General features: G+C 36.4%; 1 protein-coding gene across 5 annotated transcripts in view; it reads left to right on the forward strand.

Annotated features, from left to right (window-relative positions):
- The window catches only part of PLAG1 (PLAG1 zinc finger), a 44,587-nt gene extending 37,687 nt beyond the window's left edge, over positions 1-6,900 (forward strand). For all 5 annotated transcript variants that reach the window (XM_019711084.2, XM_019711086.2, XM_019711085.2 and 2 more), the window contains one exon: positions 477-6,900. In XM_019711084.2, coding sequence (XP_019566643.1) covers positions 477-1,734 — 1,258 coding nt within the window. In that variant the 3' untranslated portion in view covers positions 1,735-6,900. The remainder of the gene's footprint in view (positions 1-476) is intronic.
- The last annotated feature ends 9,931 nt before the right edge of the window (positions 6,901-16,831 follow it).

Consider the following 16,831-nt stretch of genomic DNA (forward strand, 5'->3'; position numbering starts at 1 on the left):
TGGCCATGTGAAGCCATTGTAAACGTATATATTTGTATACACATTTTTTAGCTGATTTGCAGAGAAGAAATGTTAAGTAGATTAGACATTGGCTAGTTTTAGTATACTAAATCACATACTTTTATGTGTTAGTGTCTTTAGAGTTTTTAAAATGAAATGCTTAATGAAAGTAGAATTTCCGTTTGTACAAAGAAATTACAAGGAAAGGTATGGACGTTTACGTGAGTATATTCAGTCTTGCTCATTTGCTTTTGTAATAATAGCTAAAAACCAGACAGTAAAAACTAAAGTGGCAACTTAAATGGCTCAAGTTCTTCAGTATTTAGGTATATTAACTATCCTTGTAGTATATATTAAGTTTAAAAGTGTCCATTATTAGGAAAATTCTGTTTTAGCATAGTAGTTTAGCTTCCATTTGAAAAGTGAATACATACCATTTTTGTCACGATACTTACAGAGTATATCTGTGTTTAAAGGCACATGGCTACTCATTCTCCTGAGAAAACCCACAAGTGTAATTATTGTGAGAAAATGTTTCACCGAAAAGATCACCTGAAGAATCACCTACATACACATGACCCTAACAAAGAGACATTTAAGTGTGAAGAATGTGGCAAGAACTATAATACCAAGCTTGGGTTCAAACGTCACTTGGCCTTGCATGCTGCAACAAGTGGTGACCTCACTTGCAAGGTCTGTTTGCAGACTTTTGAAAGCACAGGAGTGCTGCTGGAGCACCTTAAATCTCACGCAGGCAAGTCGTCTGGTGGGATTAAAGAAAAAAAGCACCAGTGCGAGCATTGTGATCGCCGGTTCTACACCCGGAAAGATGTCCGGAGACATATGGTGGTGCACACTGGAAGAAAGGACTTCCTCTGTCAGTATTGTGCACAGAGATTTGGGCGAAAGGATCACCTGACTCGACATATGAAGAAGAGTCACAATCAAGAACTTCTGAAGGTCAAAACAGAACCAGTGGATTTTCTGGATCCATTTACCTGTAATGTCTCTGTGCCTATAAAAGATGAGCTCCTTCCGGTGATGTCCTTACCTTCCAGTGAACTGTTATCAAAGCCATTCACAAACACTTTGCAGTTAAACCTCTATAACACTCCATTTCAGTCCATGCAGAGCTCGGGGTCTGCCCACCAAATGATCACAACTTTACCTTTGGGAATGACGTGCCCAATAGATATGGATGCCGTTCATCCTTCTCACCACCTTTCTTTCAAATACCCATTCAGTTCTACCTCATATGCAATTTCTATTCCTGAAAAAGAACAGCCATTGAAGGGGGAAATTGAGAGCTATCTGATGGAGCTACAAGGTGGCGTGCCCTCTTCATCCCAGGATTCTCAAGCATCATCATCTAAACTAGGGTTGGATCCTCAGATTGGGTCCCTTGATGATGGTGCAGGGGACCTCTCCCTGTCAAAAAGCTCTATTTCTATCAGTGACCCCATAAACACCCCAGCATTGGATTTTTCTCAGTTGTTCAATTTCATACCATTAAATGGTCCTCCCTATAATCCTATATCAGTGGGGAGCCTTGGAATGAGCTATTCCCAAGAAGAAGCACATTCTTCTGTGTCTCAGCTCCCCCCACAGACACAGGATCTGCCCGATCCTGCAAACACCCTAGGCCTGGGGTCTCTTCACTCACTGTCGGCAGCTTTCACAAGTAGTTTAAGCACAAGCACCACCCTGCCACGTTTCCATCAGGCTTTTCAGTAGGATTCCAAGACGTGGGTGTATTACAAAAATGTACGTGTAGACCTGCCTTAGATGACCGTTTTTATTTTAGTGCCTACTTTAAGACAGTATAAAGTGTCTGCTTTTGTATAGTACCAATTTTCATTAAGCCAGTATAAAATAGGAGCTAGCTTCGGAACCATTTGTGTTCAGTTATGTTTACCTGGGTATTTTGTCCTGATTCACTGCCAATTGTCATACTTTGAGATTATTTTTCATATAGTAAAGCCATTATTATTAGTAAAGTCTTAAAAATCCCACATTCAAATTACTTTTTGATCTTAGAATTTTCATTTTTGTCAATAACAATGGCTCTACCTTTTGACATTTGGCTCATTAAAAAAATTTTGCAGTAGAATGCATATGAATAACCCAATAGTTTTTCAATTTTTATTAGCCTCCAAATGGATTCATAATCACATGAATTAAAAATCTAGTTTGAGGAGGTAAAAGGTTTCTTAAGATACATCATAATTTCAGGTCAGTATGTTTTGAAGACTTGCTGTTGTCTGGCTCAAATAGTTGCTGTCTTCACTGTGCACATATAAGGAAAACAAAACCTAAACACAAAGCACCAGTATTTATTGCAAAAAGAGACTCCTAGTGAGGTGACACGGCATTCCATGTTACTTAATAGTTGGCTTTAAATTAGTACACAGGATATTTTGCCACGTTTCAAACTTTTTAACTTGCTCTCTTTCCATTTAATAATATGAATCTGTATGGCATCGGAGTCTTCAGAGTCAGTATATAGATAGATCTCTTTAATCTTTTCTACCTTTGAAGGCCAAAGGGTGGGTCAAGTGCAGCCAGTAATTTTATTTTCGTTGTTCACAATTTGTCCAGAATCTAGAGCCATTACGGAACATAGATGTCAGGTGATTTATCCCAGAGTGGACTGTCTCAGCTTATATGGTGTAATAGACATTCTAAGCAGGAAGATAGATATGAAGCACACAGTTCAACTTGGGGACTTGCGTAGGGGTCATGCCCCCTGTTGGCAGGGTTGGAAACTCGACTCTTTAGGAATAAAGTAAAAGCATATCGCTTATATCACTTGTAGCTGAATTTGGTACAGTTTTCTTTTCCATAAGAGCTAAAAGCAGAAAACAAAACAGTGCTACCCGTGGTATCTTTCTTATTCAGTGTTAATTCATCTCTTCTTGCTATTTTCAGATGGAGAATTTAAACTGAAATGCATTAGAAAACTGAGGAATGACCACAAAGTTTTAAGTGGCTAAAAATATATACAGTAAAACCCCACTTTCACACATCTCTGGGAAATGCAGGGAATATTGCAAATAAGTTTAATTTATAGAGGGGGAGAAAAGTAAAGTACAGCAAGCATTATCTTAGTTAATGTGAAAAATAATCAAGACTATTGTGTTCACTAAACAAAATAGTTATTACGGGCTTTCCTGATGTTAGATAACTACCATAATCTTCTGAAAGTTCAAATTGTTACATTTTTCTAATCAGTTGGGACATCTACCTAAGAAACATATGTATTAAGCACTTGTTATTAACACCTTGTTTTAGGACCCTGTCTGTTGGGACAGGTGAGGGGATAGGGGGAAGGTTTATAAAAGAGTATATATCTCTTTAAAGAAAAAAAAAGAAAAATATTTCTGAGCACTCAGACCAATATGGAAGCTTCTTTTCCCGTTTATAAGGCCAATTATCACTGCAGATTACAATGTTTACCACAAATTTCTGAAAATGAGTGCAGATTACTGAATATAATGCATTATTTAAAATATTTGGGAGTAGTATAATTTGTGGAGGAATGTAAATTGTAATAATGTAAGTGGGGGTTTGACTATATATATTAGACACACACACACACACACACACACACACACATCGCACTTCACAGAATCAAAGTTGCTCTCTTAAGGAACTTTGGCTCCTGATATTTTATCATGCTCCTATTTTTTTTTAAATCCTAGGAGCAGTAGTTTTTATACTTTGTATTTAAATTTTATTAAAAATGACATTTTATTAAAAAAAATGTGTTCCAAAGGCATTAAAATTATATATGTTAATAAGGAAATACATTTAAAAAATTTTCAAGCGGCTCCTAAACTTTTGATTAGGAGACTATTTGCTCTGAAAGTAGGCTATTAGCTCTGCTTTGTTACTGCTTCCTTTAGTTTCTATGAAACAGATTGCTTACCTAAATCATTAGTTGAATGAGTAGTGTTCAATATTGCTTTAATCACCATTTTTAAAAATGGGAAAATTTGGTGACAGAGCACAAATAAATAGAAAACCTATTTTTAAATAGAAATCACAAATACAAGTGTGGAAGCACTACTTTATTTTATCTAAAATTTGTTTAAGGAGAAGTCAAATTTAATGAACTGAGACGTTGGCATTAGTAGGCTATATTTCACTGCTAATAAAAAAAGGGGGAAATACCAGGATTTATTCAATAAAGTATTGTGAAAAAGGGGAAAGGCGCCATATATGTTTGTATATTTTTGGCCTAATTCTCATCCTGCATGGAATTCAGATGCATAGAGACATACCTTTCAGGGCACCCATGTTAAAGTTGTGGAGTCTTAATGTTCATACATGCACCGCTTTGCCTGTTGCTACCCCACAGAGTTGACATTAACACTTCCAAGTAAGAGGGAATTCAGCTAACTTGTTTTTAAAATTGACCGTCGTTGTCACTAAACCCTTTTTGAGAGAATTTCTATTAAAGATGAGACAGAATCATTTATTTTAATTGCACAATGGTCTAATAAGGATGTAACACAGAATTGGCTTTTTTTTCCGAGAAAAAAATTGACATTTTATTTTTATGTCAACTGGATATGATTAAAAATAATTATTGCCAATGCCGTTTTCCATTCTCCGGTGGCAAGAATCATCATTGAAATTTCTAGTAGTGCCTTTGCTTCGTTTAAAAAAAAAAACATTTATCATTAAGTAAAAAATATTTCAGTTTAGAATTTGGATCTTGGACAAGATATTGAACATCATTCAGTTTGAACTTCCACATGTTGTGTAGATTAATCATCAGACATGGAAGCGTGACTGTGGAAGGATCTTGGCACAGTAAGCAATATTATCCGTTGATATATGCAAATACCATCTTTATAGTTACTGGTCAGTGTTAAAATTTGCATTTTAAAATCCTACTACCAAGTTCAGTTTTTCAAAACTTCAGTTGTCCTGGCTGATCATGTACCACTCTTTGTGCAACTTTTAAATTTCATTTAGTGTTTCTTCCAAACTATGTATTTTTGCCTATTTGTTGCTTGTGCTTTATTATCCTTAGTCATTTGTGGAATATAGTGATATATTGTGTTAATTTGGACAGTAGCGGTTTTTAAAAACCATATACTGACTGAAACATGAGCCAGAGCTGATTGCTTTATTAAGCTAATAATGAATGTTAAAGAGTACATATTTTCAGGATCATTCATCTAGTAAGCAATACACATATATAGGCCAATATTTTTTTTAAAAAAATAGAGCTTGGTCAACCTCTATACTACACATATTACAAGATATAGCACTTTCAAAACGAATCTAAACCTTTACAGAAACTTGCTTATAGGTTATGCCTTTTATTTTAAGACTTATAATTTGTTTCAAGTGCCATTAGATGATATATATGTAGGCCTTTGATATATAATGCTTTGTGTTCAAAAATGGTAGATGGTATTTTAAACAGGTACATTTTTACAGTGTTTTCTTACCAATTTGCTATCTTGCACAGAATCAGTGTGTGTCTTTTCATAAGGTTTTACAATGGTTTATTTTTTTACAAGGTTTACGTGTCTCAAAACACACTGTCTTCCCAGTATGTAAATGTAAGAATACCAGTTCACCCAAGTTGCTTCTAGCCTACTGAGATCCATGTGGCATTGGAGGAGATCTTTTAAATGCTGAGTATTCTTCATTAGCAATGGCAGACTTATCTCTGACAAATGAGTGCCTAAGTTGATTTCATCTTATTTTTCTCAGTCTGTCAGCAGCCTTGTCAATAGCACAAATAGTTTGTTGTGATTACATAGATCCACATAGATGTGTAGTTTTGTGCTAAAAACCCATACAGAGCTCCTTTTTGATCATATAAAACAAGATACTAACAACATGAAGGCACGCTTAGATCACCCTTACCCTCTCCTACAGCGTTGTCAGCCCTCTGAGGATGGAAGGCAGTGTCTTTTGATCAGTTATCTAGCTCTAGAAATGACAGAGCTATTGCTAATGTATAAAACACTTCACTGTATAAGCTTCAGTGGTACAGATGAACCAGAATGAATGTCTATCTTCTCAGAAACACTCCTTCAATATTATGTTGGATCATGCTGCTAATGTAACTTGGGATACAACTCTTCATGGTGCTACAAACTTCTCTGTCTCGTTCAGTCGTATTTTTTTATCCATAGGAAAAAAGGACTTCATTAGGTGTAAAGGTGTACAATATATTTTTATACTGTGACTTAATTTGTCATTAACAGACTTACACCACCCACCACAATGTATTCATGTGCACTTGCAAAAGAAAATCTTGGACGTGCAAATGTTACCAGAACAAACCCAGCTTTCATCCACAATGTGACTGTAACTCAAAAAGAAAAGTGGGCTTTATAATATGGTGTGGAGTGAAGAACATGCTGTATGTCACTAACGGCCCTTTGAATTTAACAAAAACTGGGAATCCATTAGGAAATGGATTGCATCGTGCCTGAACGTAAGCTGGACTGCTGAAATTGTATTTTTAGCTGATGAAAAAGTGTTTGGACTAGTACTCTTAAAAAAAAAAAAATGTTCTTATGATAAAGTTTTGAGTAAAAATAGAAAACAAAAAAATCTGCATTCCAGGCTGAATTTTGTATATTTTTATTGCATTTAAAAATTGCTATTCTGTGATATTGGGAAATCAAGTGGCTTATCATGTATATCATGTACTTAAAATGTATTCACAAACTACTGTTGTATTTGTATAAAATATAGACAAAGATCGTATTTTTCGTGTGTGTATAAGCTCTGTAAAATAGCAGTCACATTATGAAGCTGCAGTGATACTACATTTTAAACATCCACATCCAAAGAAGCAGGCTATTTATTGTCCAGTTACCCAGATATAAAATATTAATTTGCTGCTAATTAAACAATAGTACTGCAGCTTCTTGTGGCCTACAGTGTTATGTTTTCTGTAAGAAAAAGATATGTGAACTCCACAAAATATATGAATAAAATTATAGAATGGCTTTAGATAATGTAGATCTTCCTGACATTTTAACAGATGATAAATTTCTATTTGGTACAACATTTTTTTCTTCACTTTGAATTTTAGATATTTTCTCATCTGATAAATACAAGATTTTAATAGTTGGGTCTAAGACAGTAGTTTGTTATTGAAATGAAATGTAAGTTCTAGGGTTTCGTTTTTGTTTTTCTAAAAACTTTTGTACCTTTAAAGGAAGGATAGAAATTGTAAATAAAAAAGTCAAAACGTGATGCATCAAAACTTTAATGCAGGTGAGAATTCAAAAAGGAATTCTAAAAAGACTATCAGTATCAATTGGTAATGTTTCTTGTTCATGTGATATAAAATAGGCATTAAGCATTCCTTTAACACTTATTGTCTGTCAGTACTATAAATTATCCTTTTAGAAGTTCCCCTGGGCTGTTAGTCTAACATTTGCTGAAAATCCTCCCTTGACAGTGCATTGGGACCAAAACAACAAACACGTATTATTTCATCTAAAACTCATCAGTTAAACAGTCACTAATGCAGTTTCAAAAAGAGGTAATTCTGGAAATTCAATTAATAATCTGCTCAGGAACCGATTCTATAAATAATTTTTAATGTATCTCATAGCACCACTTTCAGTCTGATAGGAAAAATTCCTTGTTTACCTTTGGCTTTCTTAAGGTTTTCCTATTTTCAGAGAAAGAAAGAAAATGAACAGTTAATTCTAATGTTGGCAGATCCTCTTTTCACATGCCTCATTCCAGCAAATCTAATATTTCTTTGTTAATTCTTAGTATTAACACTAAATGCATTTTTATTTAAATTCATACATATGAGCTATTTCAAGAACTGTTTATAGAAGGAAAATGCTTTTGCTTTTTACAGTTAGACTACCCTGAAAAAGTACGTTTGGGATTAATTCACTTAAGGTATAATCTCCTTTGTGGAAAAGTAATTAGAAATGCAGTTTGCTTATTACATTATAGACCCCATGGGGCTAAAAGACTCATTTGTGTATTGTTAAATGAAAAGTTGGTACTATGGTTTACCATTAAGGGGAGGAAAAGTTCAGTCTGGTTATGGACAGCTTGAGCTTTGCTATCACTTTTCCTTAAACATTTATTCAACAAACATTTCTTAAGTAAAAGGCAACACTTTGGGCTAAGTCCTAGGGTTGTTCCAAAGAAGTCAGCTTTAGAGAAAGAAGGTTGTTTCCTGATCAAGCATCCTAGTGAAGATGACAGCATCAGTGCAACTTCAGGAAAGCCTCAATATTGTATTGAGCCATACACAGTTACCCTTTTTTTGGTAGATCAGAAATGGTCAAATACTGGCAATTTCAGCCTAAAACTATAACAAAACCCAGGTCATTCTATTCACAGAGGTCAATTCATTGCTCTGAAGATATTTGACTCTTGGCTAGTGTGATGGTTAAGTTTATGTCAACTGGGTTAGGCCATGGTACCCAAACTAGATGTCTGGTCTAGTCAAACACCAGTCTAGGTGTTGCTGTGAAGGTATTTTTTAGATATGATTAACATTTACTATCAGTTGACTCTAAGTAAAACAGATTACCCTCCATATGTGGGTTGGCTTCATCTAATCAGTTGAAGGCCTTAAAGGGACTGAATTCTTCAGCAAGAGGAAATCCTGTCTTTGGACTCTGAGCTGCAACATCAATTTTTCCCTGCAGATTTCGGACTTGTCAATCTCCATGATCATGTGAGCCAATTTCTTAAACATATTTATATATACACATTCTGTTGATTCTGTTTATCTAATACAGCTAGTTTCAACTGTCATTCTTTAGAGGGCTGGTTTTACCTTAGAGAAAGTGGAAACTTTTTTTTTTCTCTGATACACTTAGGGCAGAGAACATAAATTCCCAGGTTCTGACTGCTTTAGAAAAGAAACAGGAAAAGCGCACAGTGCTTAATGGCGATTGTATCCATGAAGGAGTTCTCAGAATCTCCTTTTCTATACTGTTATTTTGGCTGCCGTTACTGCAGATGGAATTTTTTTTTGGTAATGAACAAGTGTTCTTTTTTAAAAAAATGTATACAGGCTAATCTTTCTTTACTCAATAGAGGCATACTTGAAAAGTAAACCAATGTTTATTATAAATGCACAAGTGGAAACATTTGTAAATTGAATCTTTTGGAAAACAGGCATATAGTCCATTTATAATTATATGTCAGTCAAGGCCCTGGGGTTCTGATGGGATGGGGGTCGGAAGTGACATGGCTCCTCACATAAGCTATAGAAGTTTTCTGTTTTGATATTAGAATTTTTTGGAAAGGCTTAACTTTTGGGTTATTCCATTCGTAATTAGAGAAATTTATCTTGTTCTTGGGACCCCATTCAAAGTACTGTCAGTGCAGTTAGTAGTCCCATTGGAATGATGTTGGTAAACTCCATTTCTAGAAATACATAATCTGTTATTAGCATTCACACACACCTGGTGACATTTCTAAGAAGGCTCCTGTAACCAGATTTTTATGCCCTAGGAATGTTCATTGTGTAAGTAGGTTAATAGCCTAAGCCATGCCCTATTCAAGAGTTTAAGGTATGTCAGCTTTTCCCACCCCAAAATGAATGGTAATCAGTATAAGCATCTTGAAGATCATTTTGTTTAAAGACTTCAGGCAGATACATTCAACTCATTCCCACCTTTCTAAATAAAATTACCTTTTGCTGTAATAAAGTGTTACTGTTACATTTTCTGTCAAATGTTCTTTCATATATTTCAGTATTTATTCCTAAATTGTACCTTCACTAAGAGAACTTCAAGTTAGTACTGCTCAGTGATTTGAAGGACCCTGAAAATTCTTTTCCATTCTTAACTGTGTCTTTCCATTTCCTCCTCTTCCTCTTCCTATCATTTTCATATGAAGTTACTCATGGTACATCGTGCTTATCCATTTGTTTGCCTTCAGTAGTCCTGTTCTCCATGCCTGAAATGCTGTCTTACTCTTCCTGCCCATGAATTCCACATGCCAAAATCTTACCCGTCCTCCAGCCCTTTCTTTATGATAGCTCTTCTTTCACAGTACCGTCTCTGGTCTTACCCACTGAAAGGTAATTTATTTTTGCCTATGAACATTTATTACAGCTTATTAGATCTTTTCAGAGAGCTCTTCTAAGCTTATGTCCACATATTGGTAGTTCCCTGTACATAGCAGATAATCAACACGTATTTGTTGGGTGAAGGACAATGATGGCTCTTATCTTTCTCAACCGTCTTAACCCTTTTGCTGCGACGGTTGGATATATCCGAATGAATACATCTGAAAATTTTATACATAAAAATAATGTCATTTACATATCAAATTGTTATTAAATGCATAAAATAAAATACCAAATTTTTGTTTTTTGTGGATTTGACACATTTTGAAAAAAAAAACTTGAAATCAATTAATGCAACAAAAGAGTTAATATTTAAGACACATTTTCAGAAAGAAATACTCTGAAAATTTGACTCTAGAAAATTTTATAAATAATTTTAACACTTGAGTTATCTTTGTTCTATAAAACAAAAATGTTTTCACTACAATCGACCAAAACTAAAGAACCTTTGAGAATTCTAATTCTTGTCACTGTGTACCTCAAAAGTTCTAACCATGGAGTCTTGTGCTCTGTCTAAAATTTCTACAAGTTGTGTGACTATTTACAAGGTTGGACAATTAAGTTCGCAAACTCATCCTAGGAAAAGTGCTACATACCTCATTTCTGAATATTACTATGGTCACCGTCGAAGTACTCCCCTTGGGAAGCTATGCACCAATGCCAGCACCCAGTCCACCCTTCAAAGCAATTTTGGAACTTTTTTTCTGGAATGGCCATCAGAGCTGTCGTCGTATTACCTTTGATGTCCTGAATGTCATCAAAATGTCTTCCTTTCAATATTTCCTTTATCTTTGGGTAAAGAAAGAAGTCATTGGGGGTCAGATCAGGCGAGTAGGGAGGGTGTTCCAATACAGATTTGTTTACTGGCTAAAAACTCCCTCATGAGCTGGTGCATTGTGATACAAAAGCCATTAATTGTTGGCAAAAAGTTCAGGTCGTTTTCGTCTAACTTTTTCACGCAGCCCTTTCAGCACTTCCAAAGAGTAAACTTGGTTAACTGTTTACCCAGTTGGTACAAGTTCATAATGAATAATTCCTCTGATATAAAAAAAAAGGTTAGCAATGTCATTGCAGCAAGTTCGTGAACTTAATTGTCAGAGCTCGTAGATACAGACATCAGTAGGTAGGGTTCTTAAGATTTTATTTCAAGTATTATTATAAGTTCTCATATGAGAAATCGTTTTAAAATCTCCATAGGTCATATTTAAATTTTAATTTGCCTTTTCTCCTTAACAATTAGGCCAGTAAATAAAAAGCCACTGAGTGGACCTTTTTGTTTCCTTGTTCTACAGACAGTGAAAATGAATTTCTCCTTTAAAGAAAGATCAAAACCAAATTTTACAACTGAAACATACCTTTGAAGTTACGACCCCACTTTTACAGATGAATCCAGGGAATTAAGGCTGCTGTCCACAGAGCTAAGACCAGGACCCAGGACTCCAGCTGTTTCTGCTTTCAGGTGTCTGAAGTTTTCCCACTAGAACCAGTCCTATTTGAAGGGAGAGGCACAATTTAACATGCAAGGCTACAAGCAGAAATTTCTTAGAAGTCTCATGCTTTACCTTAACATTTCAAATTCTGGGAAGATAACAAAAATCCTGTGTTTACCCCCCTTTTTTTCAGTGCCATTACTATTACTAGATGAAGAAACTAAGGCTTGGACATGGTAACTTGCTAGAAGTGACAGGATTTAAACCAGGTTATTTGACTTCGGATTTTACCACTACAGTTTCAGGAAAACCAATATCCAGGCATCCAGAAGGGGAGAAGAAAGTGGAGGTTGAGAGTTGAAGAGGCATACTCTCATAACATGAGCAGTTTTCCCTGAGCTCACACTTGCCAGACAGGGTTACCAAAAAAGGTCCTTTCTGCCAAGACGAGGAAAACACAATGAACATTTTCACACCAAACAACCCAGCAGTAAAATACATGGAACAATAACTTAGACATACAATGAAAATTTGGATAAGCTACAATCTTGGTTAAGAAAATTTGGAGAAATAATGAGGATAAATAAATGAAAGAAAGAAAAAACAACACATACCGTGTTTCCCTGAAAATAAGACCTAGCCGGACAATCAGCTCTAGTGCTTCTTTTGGAGCAAAAATTAATATAAGACCCAGTCTTATTTTACTATAATATAAGACTGAGTCTATATAATATAAGACCGGGTATAACATAATACTGGGTCTTACATTAATTTTTGCTCCAAAATAAGCACTAGAGCTGATTGTCTGGCTAGGTCTTATTTTCAGGGAACATGGTAAGTCCCACATGCCTACAATTTGAAAGAGAATCAATCAGAACCGACATCAGATAGACCGCCGAATGAGAGAAGTCATCAGAACCAAATCCAATCAAGCTGTCAGATGTACAAGGAAAATGGTTCTGATGTGCAAGGATTCAGAAAGTAAGTTGTAGTCTTTTTATTAAAAAATTTATAAATAACTCAGAGAAGCAAAAAGTGGAATTAATATGGACATCTCAAGAAAGCAGAAGATAAATAAGGAAGTCAACAATGTTAACCCATGGTTAAGTCTAAAGTATTGATCATTTGCTAATGAGTAAGTATTTGAAAGAGATAAATCCTAATGCAATGTAAATGTCCTCAATGGATATTTGGTAAATCATTAAAGTGGCTAGGGCTTACATAACAACTTCTGATCATACATAATCACACAGGAAGAGTAAAATAATTTTGGAGGCTTTTACATGAAGCCACATAACAAGGTGCTATGGAGTGAGATTTGGAAAATCTAGTTTGGTTGGGGAGAAATTTAGGGTTAGAACACTAGAGAAGCTCGACTTTTTACTGAAACCTGGAAGGACCTCCAAATTCTCCGTTAGGAAGAAGGGGGGAGGCAATAATGGCTACCCTGAAGGCCTCAAGATTAAATAAATTGCAGGATTGGAATCAAAAACATCAAGTCAGATTTGGGAGACTGGATTTGACGCAAGTCTGGCTCAGCACTCCCTGCCAAAGTATGATTCCTGACCAACAGGATCCTTTCATTCATTCCTTCATTCTACAAACATTAATTGGACACCTGCCATGCACCAGGCATTATTCCCAGTGCTGGGTATACAGTACTGAACAAGACAAAGTTCTTGTTTTCGTGGAGGTTACATTCTGTTGGAGTGAGTTCCCAAGGAGTGAAAGTAAGCAGGATCCCTGTCCCTGGTCAGCATGATCCAAAGTATATTCAGGATCCTGTCAAGAAACCTCCTTGTTTGTTTCCAGTATATGGGGTTGAGTCTCAAAAGGGAACAGCTATGCCCACCAAAGCACACCCGTCTCCATTCATTCCCCATCACAGCCACCTTCAGAGTATGCGGACTCAGTTCTAACGGATAAAATGAAGATGCTGTGGTTAAGAGATTACACTCACGTTGAAAACTGGGGCAAGAGCTGGGGAGGGAGCTACCCCACTCCTCCATACACCTGCTTCTGTGCCCACACAGCCCCGCCCCAAGGGAAAGATCTTGACAGGACTCGGCTTACAGACTCCTGCACTGCTTAGTGCAAGTGTAATTTTGAGAGAGACCAGTAACAGGGCGACGCATGACCAAGCCCCAAGCTGTGACTATCAGAAGCAACTCTGAGGCCTAGTGCGTGCGTGCGTGCCTGCGTGCCTGTGTGCCTACGTGCGTGCGTGCGTGCGTGCAGGGGTGGTAGCGGGTGCACCATGGGAAATTCCGGAAGCTGTGGTAAAACACTGCGGCACATATGGAAATTAGGAATCCGTGAATATCCGGTATATGTTTTTGAAACTTTCATGATACATAAAAATTGATAAAGTATTGAATCACACACACACACACACACACACACACACACACACACAAATAAATATCTGCCGCCAAAATAATAAGATAATTCAAAGGACATGGCAGAATTTTGAAATCCCCAAATCCTCTTAAATGCTGAGAAATATTGCCAGATTGCCCTCCAAAATAGTAGCACCAATCAACATTTGCTTACTTTTTTCTAATTGTCTTGAAGGTGAGCATTTTTATATATTGAGTCTTCTCTAAATTGCTATTTATGTTTATTTTCCAGATGGATGTTACTATCATGTCACTTTCTTCATTGTTAGGCTATTGAAATATCCAAGAAAGTTAGGGAGTATAAGAGGGATGCTTATTACTATTGGTGCAAGCTCTCAGCTAAATACATAATTCATACAGTGAATTAAGCAAAAATTTCCAAACATTACACTCATCAAAACTTATTAATTAGCTACGCCATTAACATTAATCATTGATTACAAACATATTTAAATGAATTCGCTTAAATATTTAATAAGAATGCTAGTGATGGGCAATCTTTTTGTTTCTGGATCTTGACCACAGTGAACAATGCTTTAGGAAGCATCCACGATCACAGATCCTTATTAATTGATCTATGGGACAGATTCCCAGAAGTAGAATCCCTAGGTTGAAGAGTATTTTAAATTGTAATTTTAACGAATGTTGCCAGATTGCTTTCCAAGAATGTTATAGTGTTCAGTTTCTGTAACCCTTCACATTCCTACAACAGTGTGTAAAAACATTATACCCTACCTCCCCGAACCAGTAAGTAAAAGGCATTACATTTCTTTTCAGTTTTGCCTGTCTGATAGAGTAAAGAGATATTTAAATTGTGACTTTAATTTGCATTTCCCTGACTTACTAGTAAACCTGAACATCTGTTCATTCATTTGATGGCCAATTGCATTTTCTCTTCTGTGACTTGCCTATTCATATACCTTTGCTCATTTTCACTAGATGTTTGTTTTTGGTCAATCTGTACATTTTCTTTGTATAATAGAGAAACTAATCATTTGTCATCTGCATTATAAGCTTTTTCCAGCAATATCATTTTTGCATGCCCTTGGTATCAAAAGATATAAATACCATTTTTAAAGTTTTAAATTTTGATATAGTCATACATGAATAAATTTTCTTCTATGGCTCTAGATTTCCAGGCTTTATTATATGGGGTAGAGTCTCAGGAATAGAATTACTGGGTTGAAGACTATATCACCCTTCCCAGATTTTCATTGTTTTAACTTTTATATTTAAACTTCAATCTATGTATTTTTACATCAGGTGTAAGATGCTGATAAAATTTTTAATTTCTTCCAGAGGAGTGTATAGTTGTGCTGGCATCACATGGTAGACTACTCTATCTTCATTGAACTTCCACACTTGTCAAATATTGACTTCTCATGTAAACTGGGATCTAATTCTAGATTCTCTGTTCCACTGATCTATTTATCATTAGTACACGAATACTATATTGGTTTGGTTAAGGTGACTTTAGGGTGGGTTCTGATAACAAATACAGCAAATCTCCCCTCCACTGTTCTTTTTCATGGTTTTCTTAGCTATTCTTCTAGGCATTTGTTCAACATAACTTTAAGAATATTTCATTCAATTATGAAAAAGAACTCTATTTTTATCTAATTCGATTCTAATTGGAAATTGCATTATATCTAAATATTCATTTTGAGAGAAGAGATATAGTATAGACAAATCATTGCATCCAAGAATATGGAAGGCCTTTCCATTTTTTAAAATTTTGTTTAATGTCTTTTAATATTACAGATTCTTGATAATTGGCCCTCAGTCTTTCTTGTTAAAATTTTTCCTATGTAATTTTAAATGTCTTCCGTTTTACATCTAGAAACATAAGAAAGCGGTTGATTTAACATTTATTTCCCACTTAACTAAATTTGCACAATTATTCTAATTGGTTCCTCTGTTCTCTAGGGCTTACTAAAGTACATATTCACATCATCAGGAAAAAAACTACAGTGGTACCTCGGTTTTCAAACGTACTCCATTCCAGAAGACCGTTCGAGTTCTGAAACGTTTGAAAACCGAGGCACGGTTTCCCCATAGAAAGTAATGCAAAATGGATTAATCCATTCCAGACCTTTAAAATCAATACCTAAAACTGCAAATTTAGCATGAATTTTACTATCTAATGATACTGTAGGTCCATAAAATTTACGGTGTTCGTAAACCGAAATGTTCATCAATGGAGACGTTTGAAAACCGAAGTACCACTGTACTTCAATGTATTTTCTTATGTCCATGCCAATTATTTCAGGTTCTTAGATTTACTTAAATCTCCAAGAAAAATTAAGTAGGCATTGCTTTCGCATTCTTGGTGTTAACTGCAATAACTTTAGCGTTTTGATATTTAAGATATTTGCTGATAGTTCAGGGGCACTCCAGACTTTTCTCCTGTAAACTCATGTGTTCCTGAAGAACCTTATATTCTGTAAACACTGCGCACGAAAATAACGGGCTATACCAGCGCCGAGAGCCGGAACTAGTAGAGGCAGCCCTCGATGCCCTACCGCTCAGAAGTGGTCAGGCCCAGACCCACCCTGCTGCCCTCGTTGGGCTGCGGCGCCCCACGCAGGGACGTCCGGGATTGCGGGGGCCATGGGCGTGGCCAGTGGGCAGTGCACAGCGGTCTCTCCGCTCTCCAAACCCCTCCCCCATCTCACGAGCCTGTAGTGGATCCGAAGACTTAGAGAGGAGCGCTACGCGCCTTTCAGAAGCGCAAACAGGGAACTCGGTCCCCGAGCGTTCAGGCATCCCCTCCGCGCCTGGTACCAGGCTTCCAGCGCGTGGCCGCCTCATCTACCCCCCGCACACGCCTCCCTCCTCCCCGCCCCCTACGACAGCCTGTACCCACTTTCGTAGACTTCCGTGGCGCCTCTTCCCTGCCCATG

This window comes from Rhinolophus sinicus, linkage group LG14, assembly GCF_036562045.2.
Source record: "Rhinolophus sinicus isolate RSC01 linkage group LG14, ASM3656204v1, whole genome shotgun sequence".
In the NCBI taxonomy this organism is placed as follows: Eukaryota; Metazoa; Chordata; class Mammalia; order Chiroptera; family Rhinolophidae; genus Rhinolophus; species Rhinolophus sinicus.